Source organism: Takifugu flavidus, chromosome 11, assembly GCF_003711565.1.
Source record: "Takifugu flavidus isolate HTHZ2018 chromosome 11, ASM371156v2, whole genome shotgun sequence".
Classification (NCBI taxonomy): domain Eukaryota; kingdom Metazoa; phylum Chordata; class Actinopteri; order Tetraodontiformes; family Tetraodontidae; genus Takifugu; species Takifugu flavidus.
In genome coordinates, this window is record NC_079530.1 from 6374736 (window position 1) to 6389586 (window position 14851).

The 14851-nt window shown below is 42.9% G+C and overlaps 2 protein-coding genes, 1 long non-coding RNA gene and 4 other non-coding genes across 16 annotated transcripts in view; 2 read left to right on the forward strand and 5 right to left on the reverse strand.

Annotated features, from left to right (window-relative positions):
• Window positions 1–8664, forward strand: part of LOC130533479 (mitogen-activated protein kinase kinase kinase kinase 3-like) — a 25030-nt gene extending 16366 nt beyond the window's left edge. For 4 of the 9 annotated variants that reach the window (XM_057046918.1, XM_057046923.1, XM_057046922.1 and 1 more), the window contains 17 exons: window positions 594–645; window positions 739–1099; window positions 1981–2087; window positions 2261–2302; window positions 2400–2484; window positions 2565–2644; window positions 2757–2817; window positions 2903–3020; window positions 3109–3167; window positions 3264–3367; window positions 3522–3693; window positions 3776–3844; window positions 3941–4033; window positions 4160–4230; window positions 4314–4369; window positions 4447–4500; window positions 5372–8664. In XM_057046918.1, the coding sequence (XP_056902898.1) occupies window positions 594–645; window positions 739–1099; window positions 1981–2087; window positions 2261–2302; window positions 2400–2484; window positions 2565–2644; window positions 2757–2817; window positions 2903–3020; window positions 3109–3167; window positions 3264–3367; window positions 3522–3693; window positions 3776–3844; window positions 3941–4033; window positions 4160–4230; window positions 4314–4369; window positions 4447–4500; window positions 5372–5459 (1672 nt within the window). In that variant the 3' untranslated portion in view covers window positions 5460–8664. The remainder of the gene's footprint in view (window positions 1–593; window positions 646–738; window positions 1100–1980; window positions 2088–2260; window positions 2303–2399; window positions 2485–2564; window positions 2645–2756; window positions 2818–2902; window positions 3021–3108; window positions 3168–3263; window positions 3368–3521; window positions 3694–3775; window positions 3845–3940; window positions 4034–4159; window positions 4231–4313; window positions 4370–4446; window positions 4501–5371) is intronic. The other 5 variants (XM_057046926.1, XM_057046927.1, XM_057046920.1 and 2 more) reach the window with 4 other exon arrangements.
• Window positions 7895–14851, reverse strand: part of arhgef33 (Rho guanine nucleotide exchange factor (GEF) 33) — a 23081-nt gene continuing 16124 nt past the window's right edge. Inside the window, exons 9-17 of the mRNA XM_057046928.1 lie at window positions 11639–11746; window positions 11389–11481; window positions 11149–11297; window positions 11002–11073; window positions 10738–10916; window positions 10185–10633; window positions 9877–10101; window positions 9541–9683; window positions 7895–9448 (exon numbers count right to left, since the gene is read on the reverse strand). Of these exons, the coding sequence (XP_056902908.1) occupies window positions 9325–9448; window positions 9541–9683; window positions 9877–10101; window positions 10185–10633; window positions 10738–10916; window positions 11002–11073; window positions 11149–11297; window positions 11389–11481; window positions 11639–11746 (1542 nt within the window). The 3' untranslated portion in view covers window positions 7895–9324. The remainder of the gene's footprint in view (window positions 9449–9540; window positions 9684–9876; window positions 10102–10184; window positions 10634–10737; window positions 10917–11001; window positions 11074–11148; window positions 11298–11388; window positions 11482–11638; window positions 11747–14851) is intronic.
• Window positions 10893–14851, forward strand: part of LOC130533483 (uncharacterized) — an 18005-nt gene continuing 14046 nt past the window's right edge. Inside the window, exons 1-3 of one of the 2 annotated variants that reach the window (XR_008952593.1) lie at window positions 10893–11026; window positions 11395–11548; window positions 11649–11716. This is a non-coding gene — a long non-coding RNA (uncharacterized LOC130533483). Of the gene's footprint in view, window positions 11027–11289; window positions 11549–11648; window positions 11717–14851 lie in introns of those variants that run through there. The other variant, XR_008952592.1, reaches the window with a different exon arrangement.
• Window positions 12845–12916, reverse strand: trnap-cgg (transfer RNA proline (anticodon CGG)). Its single transcript has one exon. It is a non-coding gene; the product is annotated as a tRNA-Pro (tRNA).
• trnae-uuc (transfer RNA glutamic acid (anticodon UUC)) lies at window positions 13145–13216 on the reverse strand. Its single transcript has one exon. It is a non-coding gene; the product is annotated as a tRNA-Glu (tRNA).
• trnap-ugg (transfer RNA proline (anticodon UGG)) lies at window positions 13580–13651 on the reverse strand. Its single transcript has one exon. It is a non-coding gene; the product is annotated as a tRNA-Pro (tRNA).
• Window positions 14419–14490, reverse strand: trnae-uuc (transfer RNA glutamic acid (anticodon UUC)). Its single transcript has one exon. It is a non-coding gene; the product is annotated as a tRNA-Glu (tRNA).

Below are 14851 nucleotides of genomic sequence, written 5' to 3' on the forward strand. Positions count from 1 at the left end.
ATCTTCATGTGTGCTTGTAAGGGGCAGGCACACACTTGTGCCCGAGCACAGATCTACTCTGTCTGGGACTTCTGGCTTCTCCTTCTGATGATTCCTTTTATTTAGATTCCACTCTTATGCCTCCTCATGTACAAGCTGACCAGATTTTCTTCTTAGTCATTGTAATGTCTGCAGCGCTGAGCTTGTAAACAAGCTACACAGAGAATATTGAGAAAGGTTTTGTAGTAAAAGTAAAGCTGAGGTGAGTAGATTCAGGACCACAGAGACTTAACTCACATACATTGTTCCAGTCTAACTCATAACTGCAGTGTTTAACCATTTAAAGCGGTGTTTGTCCCATGTCAGGACGCGGCTGTACTTGTCATTTATTATCACACCATAGCTGCGATTTTAAATTCAAATCACTTTGCAGTAATTGTGCACTTTTAATATATAAAGGAAACATTTCATCTCAGGATGTCTAGTTACAGTTTTAAAAGACAAGTTGAGCCACGTCCAAGCTGTGTAATGTGGTTAGATGTGCGTGCGTGAATAGTTTTTCTTTGTTTTTTTTTGAGTATATTATCAAACCCGCCGTTGTTCTCATTCTTCAGTAAATCGAGCACCATTATGAGGCCAAAGGTTCCACCTCCACTTCCTCCCAAGGTACAAAGAAAAATATCACTTCATTTAGTGAAAGCTGTCTTTAGTGCTGTCCATAATATGAGAAACCAGCTCAATTTCTTATGTTTTTTGCAGCCCAAATCCATCAGCTCATCCCAACAGAAGCATGAGGACAGCCAGTCGCACAGTGAGGACGACGGCGGGGGGACCATCAAGCGTTGTCCAGGTCCAGAGATGCCAAGCCCTGCAAAGACCGCCTCTAACGTCCCCCCGCGGCCTCCTCCCCCGAAGCTGCCACCCCACCGTCGCAGTAGCCTAGGTAACGAGAGCCCCAAAGGCAAGGATGTCGGAAATCCTGTCCCAGAGGATGATGGGAGCTTTAGGCATTTCTGGGAGTGGCTACACACGCCTCACACAGAGGAGGAACTGGAGGAGGCATGGGAGGTGCTGAAGGAGGTGAAAGAGGAGCAGGAAAAAGAGGAGGAAAAGGAAGAGCGTAAGAGCAGTGCTAGTGTGCACAGACCCTGTCATCCCCTCTAATTGGTTATGTGGTCTTCAGCCCCCATAGTATGATTTCTCCATGAGTCCATTATTAACAGTCTTTGATTTTTCTTTTTTTGTAGTTCTTTCCGTCCATTAGCAATTGCTCAGTTTGTCTTTGTCTTTCTTATTTGTTTATTTTTAAATGTGATTTTCCATCCAGTCAGTCAATTACTAGTAATCATGCTCGTAACGCTGCCCCCAACCCCGACTTCCTAGTAGAAAGAAAGGAGGAGAAAACAGGTCAGAAACTTTTACCACCAAGAAAAGTACAAAAAGTCACTTCTCTGTCACAGTAGAAATATTCTTTAAGAGTCATAGGTAGTGTATAAATGCACTTGAGTAAATTTGTTAATGTTGACCTGGTCATATTTTGTGCATACCCAGGTGTAAAAGCTACTGTAAACAATATCATTCATTGTCCTCCTTAAAATGTCTAAGCTCAGTCAGGTATGCTGGACTAGATCTGACCTCCCAGTGTGTTGGACTAGTTGAGGAGAGACAGGTTATGGTTCAAATTGACCAGTATAGATTGACCGTCCCTTGTTCAAGACCAATTTTGATCCTCTGTGTTCTTCCTGCTAGCCTGCTCCCTCCTTCCCTCCCTCACTGCTCCCATTAGTTTGTTCTTAGCGCTTTAGTAAAATCTTTACATGTCAGACTAGACTGCACTTGAAACCCGCAGAATACGAGGTAGCGTCTGCTTGGGTGAGCCATGCTTTGTCTGTGTTCTGCAGCAGAGTCTGTTCCCATTTCCCTGCTGCATATTCACACATCCTCCTTCTCTGTCCCTGTCGTTGCCTCACACCGTACATGTTGTTTTTGTTATTGATCTAGGGAACGGACTCAGCTCTCCCCACAGTGCAGACAAGAACGGCCCTGGAGACAGGCAGTCCACTATGCCCCCTAGTGTCCCCATACGGAAAGAAAAGAAGGATGTACCAGTAAGGACCAGTAAAATGTGTTAATATTTGACAGCATTTAATAATAAATAAATATGTCATTCAATGATGTCCTTTTTTTTTTTATAATCCCTGAATGCCAAATTGTGTCTCTAATGCCTCAAAGTGTGTTTTAGGGAGAATTTATATTAATCTCTGGCACATTATTTTCCTAGAAGCCAATCAGTAATGGTCTCCCCCCAACGCCCAAAGTCCATGTAAGTAGTTATCTTGCTCCCTCCTTTACTTAGGCATAAAATCAACCCATGCAGAACCAGAGGCCATCATTTGAATCTATTGTCCTCTTATGTGTAGATGGGGGCGTGTTTCACCAAGGTGTTCAATGGCTGTCCATTAAAAATCCACTGTGCCACCTCTTGGATCAATCCTGACACCAGAGGTAAGTTATGTTGGCTTACAGATTTCTCAGATTTATTTCTTATTCGGGCTTTGTTTCACACGTTTTTATGTTTGTTTCAGACCAATATTTGATATTTGGAGCCGAGGAGGGAATCTACACTCTAAACCTTAATGAACTCCATGAGACGTCAATGGAGCAGGTGAGACTGGAAACAAATTCATGAATACAAAAAGATGAAACTGCAAATCATGTAAAATATGAAGCAGTCACATGGTGCAGAATACATCCTAGTTTCCTCCTTTTTTTTGCAGCTCTTTCCTCGGCGGTGTACATGGCTATATGTCATGAACAACTGTCTTCTTTCCATATCTGGTGAGCCTTGGAGCCATTTTAGAGTTGACTCAGCAGGTTGCCACATCACTGTTTATACATTTTTGATTGTTTTACATTTTCGTAGGGAAAGCCTCACAGTTGTACTCCCATAATCTGAGCGGCCTGTTTGAACAAGCCAGACAGCTGCAAAAGCTACCAGTAGCCATTCCAACACACAAGCTGCCTGACAAGATGATTCCCAGGTGAGCAAAACAGAAATGTCACAGAAAAGAAATGTACCATTCTGATTCAACCCCAGGTCAACCGAAGTGCAATGGTTTGTCTTTACAGGAAGTTTGCTGTGTCCAATAAAATTCCAGACACTAAGGGGTGCCAAAAGTGCTGCGTAGGTGAGTTTCAAGTGGGAGGAGATGTGCGGCATCACTGGGACTATCTGTTTGAATGTCACTCAGCAGTATTCCTAACGCCTGTTGTGTCCTACGCAGTGCGTAACCCATACACAGGGCATAAATACCTGTGTGGAGCTTTTCAATCCAGTGTCATGTTGTTGGAGTGGGTGGAGTCCATGCAGAGGTTTATGCTCATTAAGGTCAGTCGCAGCTCTTCAAAACAACAGTTTATCAAAAAATTAAAATTCCAATCGAGTCTAATAGCCACTATAATATATGTTTGCTGTGATTATATATATACATTTTATATAATAATTATAGATATACTTATTTATTTTATTTTTTCCCTTGCAGAACATTGATTTCCCGCTGCCATGTCCATTGGAGGTCTTTGAAATGTTGGTGGTCCCTGAACACACCTACCCTCTAATCTGTGTGGCAGTCAGTAAAGGCACTGAACTCAATCAGGTGGTCCGATTCGGTACCATCAACCCCAACTGTACCTCCTCCTGGTTCACAGAAGCAGGTGAAGACCAGCTGTGTCTAACTGAGCAGGACTGTGTCCCATGTGCAGACCGAGCTTAATCTCCTGTTGTCCTCTGTTGCAGACACACCACAGACATGTGTGATTCACATCACTCAGTTAGAGAGAGACACTATCCTGGTCTGCCTGGACAGTGAGTAGCACATGTAGTTCTACACATTTGTATATTTGCTGTGTGGAGTCTTGAATATTTGAGCAATGGAGCATATTCCCCCTTGTCCATCTGCAGGATGTATAAAGATTGTAAATCTCCAGGGGAGGTTGAAATCCAGCAGGAAGTTATCAGCAGAACTCACCTTCAATTTTCAGATAGAAGCCACAGGTAAAACCCACATTAATCAAAGCACATTCCTGAAGATTAATTGATTAGAAATATTGATGAGATAAGAATTAAACCAGTTTGTATGTTGTCAGCAACAATCCAACGATATTGTTGATGTCTCTGCAGTCTGCCTTCAGGACAGTGTCCTGGCCTTCTGGAGGCACGGAATGCAGGGACGGAGCTTTAAGACGAATGAGGTGAGACAATCTTGAATGAGAGGGTATTTAAATGAGCGAATTTGGACTCATCTGAGCCCGGAACATCATTTTTGATTCACCAGATCACGCAGGAGATCTCTGACAGCACACGGATATTCAGACTACTAGGATCAGACAGGTGAGAGTACACCCCTCCTCCTCGGTGCACATACATGACATAGATGTTCATTTCTGCTCTGATGTCTTACCACAAAGATGTGTGGCTTATAGATCTGTAGAGGTCGGGGACCGAGGCCTCTCTCGGAACAGGTACACCTTCTGGCCCCTGCCAGCCGTAACTGCTGCCTCTCTCTGTCGGGGCTGATGCACTAGCTTCTTGCCACTTCTGCGGTATAATGTGTGTTTGGCGTTTTTCTTATGGGTAAACACCAAATCATCTTCGTCCAAAATACCTTTTTACAGATTCAGTATATGATAAATAATTTAAATAGACGATATCCTAAAATCCATAAATCGGGAGCTTATCAGGACTGGGTCTTTTTGGTGCTTAATTTTACATTATTGATCAGCAGTTTTGAGACTCTGAGGATCCTTAAATTCTCTCTGAGAACAGTATTAACAGTTTTCTAGGTGTCAGGGTCCTTCTGATGCCCTTTATCCAATCAACAAACCTTTACAACCTGGTCCAAATCTAGGGTTGGTTTCTGGTTCTGCGTATATTAATACAGAAAATCTCAGGTATATTCTGTCTTTTCACTTCTTGTCCATCATTCCATTCCAACTTTTCCCATTTCCTGTCAACACATTCCTTGAAAATAATTATTAAAATAGATAATAGAGTTGTCAGAATGTCATTGAAAAATCAGGCCTGAACAATTGATTTCATAAAAATCAATTACAATAAATTACAGCAGATTATTTTATAATCGATTGGAAAAACATGGATAAATAAATGGATAATAAATTCATTGTGAAATATTTTTAGTGTGTGTCAGCTGAGAGGATTCTGTTAGTCTTTGTGTTGGTTTTTTTGGTGGACACTTCCCTAAGTTGGTATGGAATGATCCTCTTATTTTTGGTAAATCAGGCTGGTGGTTCCTTCAGGTCTTGGGTCAAAGGTCAAATTAACCATTTTAATTTTAAGATCTTGAGCATTTTGTTTGTTTGTTTGTTTGTTTAGGGTGGTGGTGCTGGAGAGTAGGCCTACAGACAACCCTACAGCTGACAGTAACCTCTACATCCTGGCAGGCCATGAAAACAGCTACTGAGTTCCACACGCAAGCACACGAGCACAAACACACAGCCTCCCGCTAATGTAGAACTCGGGAGCGGACTCCTGGGACACACCCGAAGACCCCCCCCCCTTCCCAACCCAACATTCACCACCCACCACGCCGTCGCATGTGTACCTCGGAGGTCAGCCACCTTTGGCTGAAGCTGTGAGCTTCCAGTTGCACACGTGTAAAATGCACCACAGTCAGCTGTTTCTTTCTTGAGTGTGTCACAGTAGGACAGCGGGGGTGGGGGCTGTGGACCTACAGTATGTCTGACAGGACTCGGGGGTAAAACTGCTGGTCTGCGGGCCAGGTCGAGGTTGGGTTGCAACAGTCAGGGAGTCTCCCGTGCACTTTATTAGAGCAACTTTCAACCCAAAATCATTCCTGCACCCATTCCAGCTTCCATCCGTGTCCTGCAATCTGAGAAGATACGAAGCAGCACAGGGGAGTGATGGCAACACTACTTCTTCTTCTTCTACTACTGCTACTTGTGCTTAAGCTTCACTGAAGAGCCATGTCGCACAGAAAACCTCTCCAGCATCGAGCTTTCCTCTCTATTTCCGACCTTTATTTTTTACTACTCCTTTATTTATTGTGGCATGTTGTGACTTTAATAGCCAGGAGGGCTTTCCTGGTTTTATGTTTTTTAAATGATCAAAAAAAAAGAGGGATAAAATGAATATAACTGCTCCACCACCTCTGCTAGGATCAAATTCCAATGCCCGTCACCACCACACAAGTGCTTATTTGAGCTCTATTTAATGGTTGTAAATATTCCTGTAGTATTTTTGGACAGAGACGAACACTAAAAAGACTGGTGATGTAGATAAGTGTGTGTAGATAAATTGTTCAACTGCGGAGGTGAGTGGGAAGACAAACAGATCCTGAAGGGCAAGACGGCTGTAAATGATCATGTGATGCAGAAGCTGAGAGCTGTACCTTCTCCACGGGGGGGCGTGTTAGTAATTAGATGTCAGAGAAGCGCTGGGTCAGGCATCGGCGCAAACTGTGTCTGATTTAAATCTTGCATGCATCACCATCCAAACACCCTTTCCTCGTCCTGTTAGTTTGTTTTTGTTGGGGGATTTTAATCATTCTTTTTTTTTAAGCAGCAGGGTTTTTTTTAGTCACACTTTCTCTTGTTTCATGCTTTTCCTTTTTAATTGAACCACTGGTGTTACAAATTTGCACAGAGAAAAAGGTATTTGACAAACAAATGTGATGTCATGGTTTGACTTTATGTGTATATGCAGCAAGTGTGTGGAAATATGTGTGTTTGAGATGTGTGTCAGGTTGTGCAGCATGTACAGACCTGGTCTTTAAAGGAGGAAAGGAAGTAGCTTAAATAAGGACAATGCTGGATTACATGTAAGGGAAAACCATTTATATTTATCCAGTAGATCTGGTGTTGTTTATTTGCCATTAGCCAGCAGTTTTGGCTCTGCAGTAAATTCAAATCCAAAGGGATTTCTCACTGAGGCTGAAACAAGAAAGTGTCATGGCCATTAAATATCGCTGCTGCTTCCCATGTTTTGTTGCTGTTTCTGTTATGAAGCAAAGCACTGCTGGAAAAACAGGAAGTGCAAATCCTGCTTTTATTACATTTATCCATATTAAGGGATGGGGTTGTAACCTTTGAGGCTTCAGTCATGGACAATTTTATGGTCAACGTCTGTACCAGAGGATGACACCACATGCACGGAGAGTATATCTGAACTGTGGGGATTGTAGGAACGTCTAAACGCTAGTGGTCTGTACAAGCTGTAACGCCACACATAAACGTTAGTTTAGCATTAAAACTTAGACAGCTCAAGTTTTTGATCCTGCAAACATTTTTTCTCTTTGGTTATTAGATGGTAATAAGCCTTCAGCTAAAGCATCCACCAACAACAATAATTTTAGTGATGGAATGAGGCAACGATTTCCTGGATTTTTGACTGTTTAAACAAAAGTAAGGCTCTAGGAAATGTTTGAAATGCATCAGGAAGGGTACTTGGTGGGCTGCACGTCACCACAAAATGCTGTATAAACCCTCCACATAAAGTTCTGAAGCTGAGCCAGAATTGATGTTTTCTTACTGTAGTTCAATTCCTGCCAAATCATCTGTCACCACCCGATGATAGATGAGGAAATTCATGTGTTTTAGATGAGGTGCATTTTAATGCCAATACTCCGGAGGGGGGGGGGGGTTCAAAAGTCTGAGATAACAAATGACAGATAAGGTCGTTTTAAAGTCATTTTTTCATGAAAATTGAATGTAACTCCTCTCTCCTCATGATTGAAACTGTTTTAGATGTCAGTGATCAGAATCATACCAGCGTCTGTACACTCAAATTGACTGTTTGCATGACTCTCTTGCACTTTTGTGGCCGTGTAGAAAAACATCTACTGTGAGAATATAAATGGTCATTTAGCCTCTCTTGAAGTAGCTTCCCTTTTAACAGTGTACTACAAATGAGTGGTCTAAGCATCAGCATAAAATCTGATTCAAACATTCACTGTAATTATTCTCAAAATTGACTTTTGCAAACAAATAGTTGTTTTAAAAAACTGATTTAATAGAATTCCAGGTTTTAAACTTTGTGCCCTCCGATTCACATTCTGCCGCTGCACCTCTAAATTGGGGGCAACTGTTTACTGATATAACTGATAAAAACACAAGCATAAAAAAAACACAACCTGCCTGTTTGGAGAAAAACACATTTTTGGGGGACTGAATGTCGCTTCAGTGATGATTATTGCTGTCTTGGATGCGCGTGTCTCTAATCCCTCACAGCAGGCGGCAGCAGCGCCATCTGTTGTGGGTTTGCGGTAGTTTGTCGTAGTTTAAACGCTGGGTCTAATCGTGGAGGACACAATGATCAACTGTCTTTGGAATGACCGATTCACCGTAAACTGGCTGTGGCGGTCATGTTTTTGGTATTTCCAGTATACCCACTGCTCCCAGAGTGGCCCCAGCTGGGTTGTTGCTTGATCCCAGATCTCCTCCCAGTAGAGAACAAACTACCATCTCCTCTGTTATGTCATTGTCACATTCAGCTTCTGTTTGCAGAATGCAATGCACACTTTTTGTACATAGTGTAAAATAAAAAAACGGTTTGTTTTACATACTGTATAATTGCCTATATTTTGGTTCAGAAGTGTAACAGATTTATGATGACAGGTTAACACATTAAAAAAGAACATGCAAAGTTCAGTCTTGTGCTCATTTCAGTTTTTCTGTCATCTGAAATGTTTAAATGTCTATAAAAGGTTAAATTATATATATATTTAATAGGAACTTGAGCATAGATTAAAAATGGAACCAACAACTATTTCACTGTGTGTGTTAATGAACATTCATCGTGTCTCTATGATTACTTCTTTTTTTTTTACAATAACACATCTGTCTAGAAATCAGGAACAAAAAGTCCCAATTTGACAAACTTATTCAAACATGCTGACACAAAAGTGTTAATGTTTATACTGCCTAGTAAATGCACACAATAACGCCTGGTTACATTTGAAGAAGTTAAACTGATTGAGTAGATAAACTGATTATCAATTTCTGAACATATCATTTTAAAAAGTTCATTTTGTTTGGCATAGATCTTGACCAGTGCATAAAACCTTCACATATCTTGACAAGTTTCATCTGATCTAAACAAATACAAAAAAGTGAATTGTCACAATAAAATATAAAATGAGATATTTTCTCCATCAATATATGTTGTTGGGACGGGGGACTCAAGATGAGGAGGGAATGTTATTAAAAGATTTACAACAGCATTTCAAGAGAATCGGTTTTCCTCTTCTTCTTTTTTTCAAACATGGATGCTTTGACCTTTGTGTGTTTGTGTGTTAGGGACACAGGCATTCACACAGCTGTCCCGTGATTCATCTCCAGATGTTTGGCGGTTTTCACCACTGCGTCGTGTTCGCCGCTGTTTTGGTTTTCAGGTGTTTTCTCGCCGCTCTTGTCTTTCTTCTCATCACCCCCTCTGTGAGAATAAAAGAGGACCAAGTCTTTCATTCCATAACGTTCTGTAGCTTCACTGGTGACACAGGCTTGTACACGTTGCTGTGTTCTTACTTCTTCTTGAACAGTTTCTTGAAGGAGCTCCTGAATCCTCCTTTGTCTTGCTTCCGACTCCTCTCTGCCAAGGGGGTGTGGTGGTTCTCCTCTGTCCCAGCTCTCCACTTTGACTCCTCCCCCCACGACTGGAAGCCTGAATCCTGATGTGATGGCACATTGTCAGTAAGACCAACCATTTCAATGCTGGTAATACAATTACTGTTGTAATTGCAGTTGTTGTTGCTGCTAACTGAGAAATGTCAGATGAAGTAAACACTGTGTGTCTTTCACAGAAGCTCCTCAGTTTTCCAGGATGTTCTGAAAAGAAATCAACACGTTCAGATGTCTACTTACAATGCTGAGCAGTCCATGAGAGTCGTCGTTCTGTTTTTCAGAATCCACTCTGTTTCCCAGGGGGGACACGACCTGACGGGATGGGGTAGGACACCCTTTGCTGCCCTTACTGCCCTGACGCTCCAGCTTGGCGTGGCTTCCCAGGACCACCCGCTGGAGCTGGTCTGACAGAGGTCCACTCTCCAGAGCAGTCACAGTGTTGTCCATCTGAAGGCCATTCAGTGACTGCACAGCAGAGAAGATGCACTTCTGAGGTTTCCATCATAGTCATCGGTCTTTCCAACAGTCGACATAAACACAAAGCTCACCTTGCTTTTACGCTGACTGGCCTGAAGGGGGCGGTGTTGATTACGGCGCATCATTATGGATTCATCGGGAGAAACGCATCCCCGGTTGTGCAGCCTGCTGCTCCCTTTCCCCTGGCTCCTGCTGTTAGCAAAGACCTCGCAGGCTGTAGACTTGTTTCTTGCGTGAGGTGAAGCCGACGGAGCTTTGGGGCACTTAACGAAAGCAATATCAATTGAGGAATCTGATGAGGAAGAAGAGCAGCGATCGAACATGGCAACGTCATGATAAATTCCAATGTCCTCGTCGTAGAGATTCTCAATCTCTGCGGGATCTGGTGGAAGGAGGAACTCTTCCAGGGCATCGGCCAGAGCAGAACCTGGTTGAACCTGTCGGACATTTTCAGGTCTGAAGGGAAGCTGATGCTGACATGACCTCTCAGTGGCTTCACTCTCTGGGATACTGCCAAGACCTGGAAGCCAAACGTGGGGTGATTGGTTAAATGGCTGCCTTAAAGTTTGGAGAAAAGTATAAATTAGAGAGGTGCAGAAAGCATAAAGGGGTTAAAAGAGAAACCTGTAAGTTTGTGTTTGCGTGAGTCTAGGTTAGGGCTGAAAAACTGCATTTGAGAGGGCCACTCGTTGTTGTGACAGTGAATTTCAGGGCCCGGCTCCTGATTCCACTCCTGGAAACGATGCGATTGGATCTGCTCCAGAAGACGTTGTTTGCTCTGCTTTGCCTGGTTAACAGGATCTCTGCAAGGTGGAAACCAGATTCATGAGTCACATTCATTTAATGCAATGCCCAAAGAGAGCTGCTCAAGATGATGGAAGTACTCACAGAACGGGAGCGCTGCAGTGATACGGTGAGCTGATGTTATCCACTGTCTTCAACAGATGTTTTATGGAAGACCTGTAATACCAATCACAGTCAATATCTCGTGCAAGCGTGGATGCATTTAACTTATTTGAGAGTATCAATGCCGACCTTTTCACCTCCTTGTGATTGTGAAGAAGCAGCTCCTGGTTGTGTTGGAGCAGGTGATGATACTGAGCTGTGAATGACCTCAACTGCTGGATGCACACCAGCAGCAGGTAGTAGTCTGGGTGATCTGCCTCTGTCTGCTTCAGCAGCCCCTGCAGACCCAGCGTCAGTGGAAGAGCTGCTTGTTTATTTTGTGTGTAATGGAAATGCACATTTCTCAATCGGTTCAAATCTGGATCTGACCTGCAGCAGCAGCAGGTACTCTGGGATCCTCTGAACTGGCTGAAGAAGCAGATCATGAAGGGAGGGCGTGGATTCATCTCCCAGTATGTCACACTGATGAAACCAGAGAGGCACAGTCCAGACAGAAGCCAGACAAGGTCATAATCAGATAATATAGCAGGTAGCCAAGCAGGATTTGGCCAATGAGATCAATAGCTTGATGCCAGTCTTTTGTCCTAACGTTCTATAAGCATAATGTTATTTGTGTTACCTCCACAAAGGCAGGCGAGGGCACAGAGCCAGAGGCCAACATGGAGATGACTGATAGACACTCTGGAATCTCCCTCAGGTACGACACATAGAAGTCCAGGAAATCACTCTGTAGTAAGACAGAGAGAGATGAAATTCCGAAGCATCGCATCTGTAACTTTTATGTTTAGTTATTTCATTAAGGATTGAATTAGACTTGTTGTGCCCCAAGCAAGAATCTGTTGGGTTTTTGTTTTTTTTCTTAAGTTGAAATCCCTGACCTGGAATGAAGGCAGAGAAAGTGAAAAATCCTGACCACTAGACCACCAGGCACCAATTGCTGCTTCTGTCATGGCAGCGTGATGATTGTTGTAGATGATACTCTTAGACCAATGAGTGCTAGTGCGAGGATGTATATAATGTTTTACCATTTTAAGTGACTGCCAAAAAAATCCATTTTGATCCTAATTTTATCTAGCAATAGACAACTTCAACCATGCATGGCTGTGTAGTCCTGTGGTGACACAGCAAAATGATTTTCTCTGTCATCTCCTCCAATTTTCATCTTTTTTTTCAGGAAAAAGTTTTTCTCTGAACGGCAATGCAACAATCTTTCATCCACCGTCACAAAAAAATATTCAAACATAATGAACTTAGTAGTGACTTCAGTACCCAATCAAGCCAAGTTGCGGACTCCTTCGGGATTTGAGCCCAGGACCTCTCGCATCAAATGGGAGAAATATACTCCGAGGCCAACGAGCCTTTGTTTGGCCTGAAAATTTTCTTTTTCTATTTGCAACTACACCAGATTGCCTCATCGTGGAAAAAGCAGCATTTCTGACTTAAGCTGTGGTAGCAACCAAAGCATAATTGAACACAAGACTAGCATATATGGGCCATGACAACTCCACTTTTTGTCACAAGTGCTTGTTTGGGAGTTGAACTACACACTTGTTGCACCCCAAGCAAGAACCTCATTTTTCTTGCTTATGTTTAAGTTTCCTGACCGGGTATCAAACCTAGGTCCTGGTGGTGAAAGCTCCTAATAGTGACCACTAGACAACCAGGAACCACTTCATAGTTGCTTGTTTTTCATGCTTTACCATTTCAAATGACTGCCAAAAAGCTCATTTTGATTCTATTTTTGTCAGGCAACAGAAGTCATCCAACAAGCATGACTGTCTTCCTGTGGTCAAAAGGGAATAGGGTTTTTTGAGTGCTCATGTAAGGGCTCGTCCGGGATTTGAACCCGGGACCTCTCGCACCCGAAGCGAGAATCATACTCCTAGACCAACGAGCCTTCGCTTGGCCTGAAGTTTTTCTTTTTCCATTTGCAACTACAACAGATTAGCTGATCCTGGAAAAAACAGCATTTTTGAATGTTGACCAGCAGGGACAGCAAACAAAACATAGCTCTTATGTTGGGCCATGACAACTCCACTTGTTATCACAAGTGCTTGTTTGGTGTCTGAACCAAATACTTCCTGCACCCGAAGCCGCACACTCTTTTTTTCCTGCCTGTGTTTAAATCCCTGACTGGGAATCGAACCCAGGCCGCAGCGGTGAAAGCGCTGAATCCTGACCACTAGACCACCAGGGACCACTGGATGGTGTCTTCATGACAGTGTGATGATACTGCGGGCACTATTACTAGACCAATGAGTGTTGATGTGAGACTGTTTATAATGGTTTACCATTGTAAATGACTCCCAAATAAATCCATTTTGGTCCTATTTTTGTACGGACAGAGCAAGCTTCCAACAAGCTTGACTGTGTCGTCCTGTGGCAACACAGCGAAATGGTGTTCTTTGGCATCTCTTCCAATTTTCATCTTTTTTTCAGCCAAAGGTGCTTCTGTGAATGGCAATGCAACAATATCTCATCTGCTCTCACAAAAGTTGCATCCAACCATAATGAGCTTGGTAGTGACTTGAGTAACCCATCAAGCCAAGACTCAACTCCAGGGCTCGTCCGGGATTTGAACCCGGGACCTCTCGCACCCAAAGCGAGAATCATACTCCTAGACCAACGAGCCTTCGTTTGGCCTGAAAATTTTCTTTTTCTATTTGCAACTACACCAGATTGCCTCATCGTGGAAAAAGCAGCATTTCTGACTTAAGCTGTGGTAGCAACCAAAGCATAATTGAACACAAGACTAGCATATATGGGCCATGACAACTCCACTTTTTGTCACAAGTGCTTGTTTGGGAGTTGAACTACACACTTGTTGCACCCCAAGCAAGAACCTCATTTTTCTTGCTTATGTTTAAGTTTCCTGACCGGGTATCAAACCTAGGTCCTGGTGGTGAAAGCTCCTAATAGTGACCACTAGACAACCAGGAACCACTTCATAGTTGCTTGTTTTTCATGCTTTACCATTTCAAATGACTGCCAAAAAGCTCATTTTGATTCTATTTTTGTCAGGCAACAGAAGTCATCCAACAAGCATGACTGTCTTCCTGTGGTCAAAAGGAAAAGGTTTTTTGAGTGCTCATGTAAGGGCTCGTCCGGGATTTGAACCCGGGGGACCTCTCGCACCCTAAGCGAGAATCATACTCCTAGACCAACGAGCCTTCGCTTGGCCTGAAGTTTTTCTTTTTCCATTTGCAACTACAACAGATTAGCTGATCCTGGAAAAAACAGCATTTTTGAATGTTGACCAGCAGGGACAGCAAACAAAACATAGCTCTTATGTTGGGCCATGACAACTCCACTTGTTATCACAAGTGCTTGTTTGGTGTCTGAACCAAATACTTCCTGCACCCAAAGCCGCACACTCTTTTTTTCCTGCCTGTGTTTAAATTCCCTGACTGGGAATCGAACCCAGGCCACAGCGGTGAAAGCGCTGAATCCTGACCACTAGACCACCAGGGACCACTGGATGGTGTCTTCATGACAGTGTGATGATACTGCGGGCACTATTACTAGACCAATGAGTGTTGATGTGAGACTGTTTATAATGGTTTACCATTGTAAATGACTCCCAAATAAATCCATTTTGGTCCTATTTTTGTACGGACAGAGCAAGCTTCCAACAAGCTTGACTGTGTCGTCCTGTGGCAACACAGCGAAATGGTGTTCTTTGGCATCTCTTTCAATTTTCATCTTTTTTTCAGCCAAAGGTGCTTCTGTGAATGGCAATGCAACAATATCTCATCTGCTCTCACAAAAGTTGCATCCAACCATAATGAGCTTGGTAGTGACTTGAGTAACCCATCAATCCAAGACTCAACTC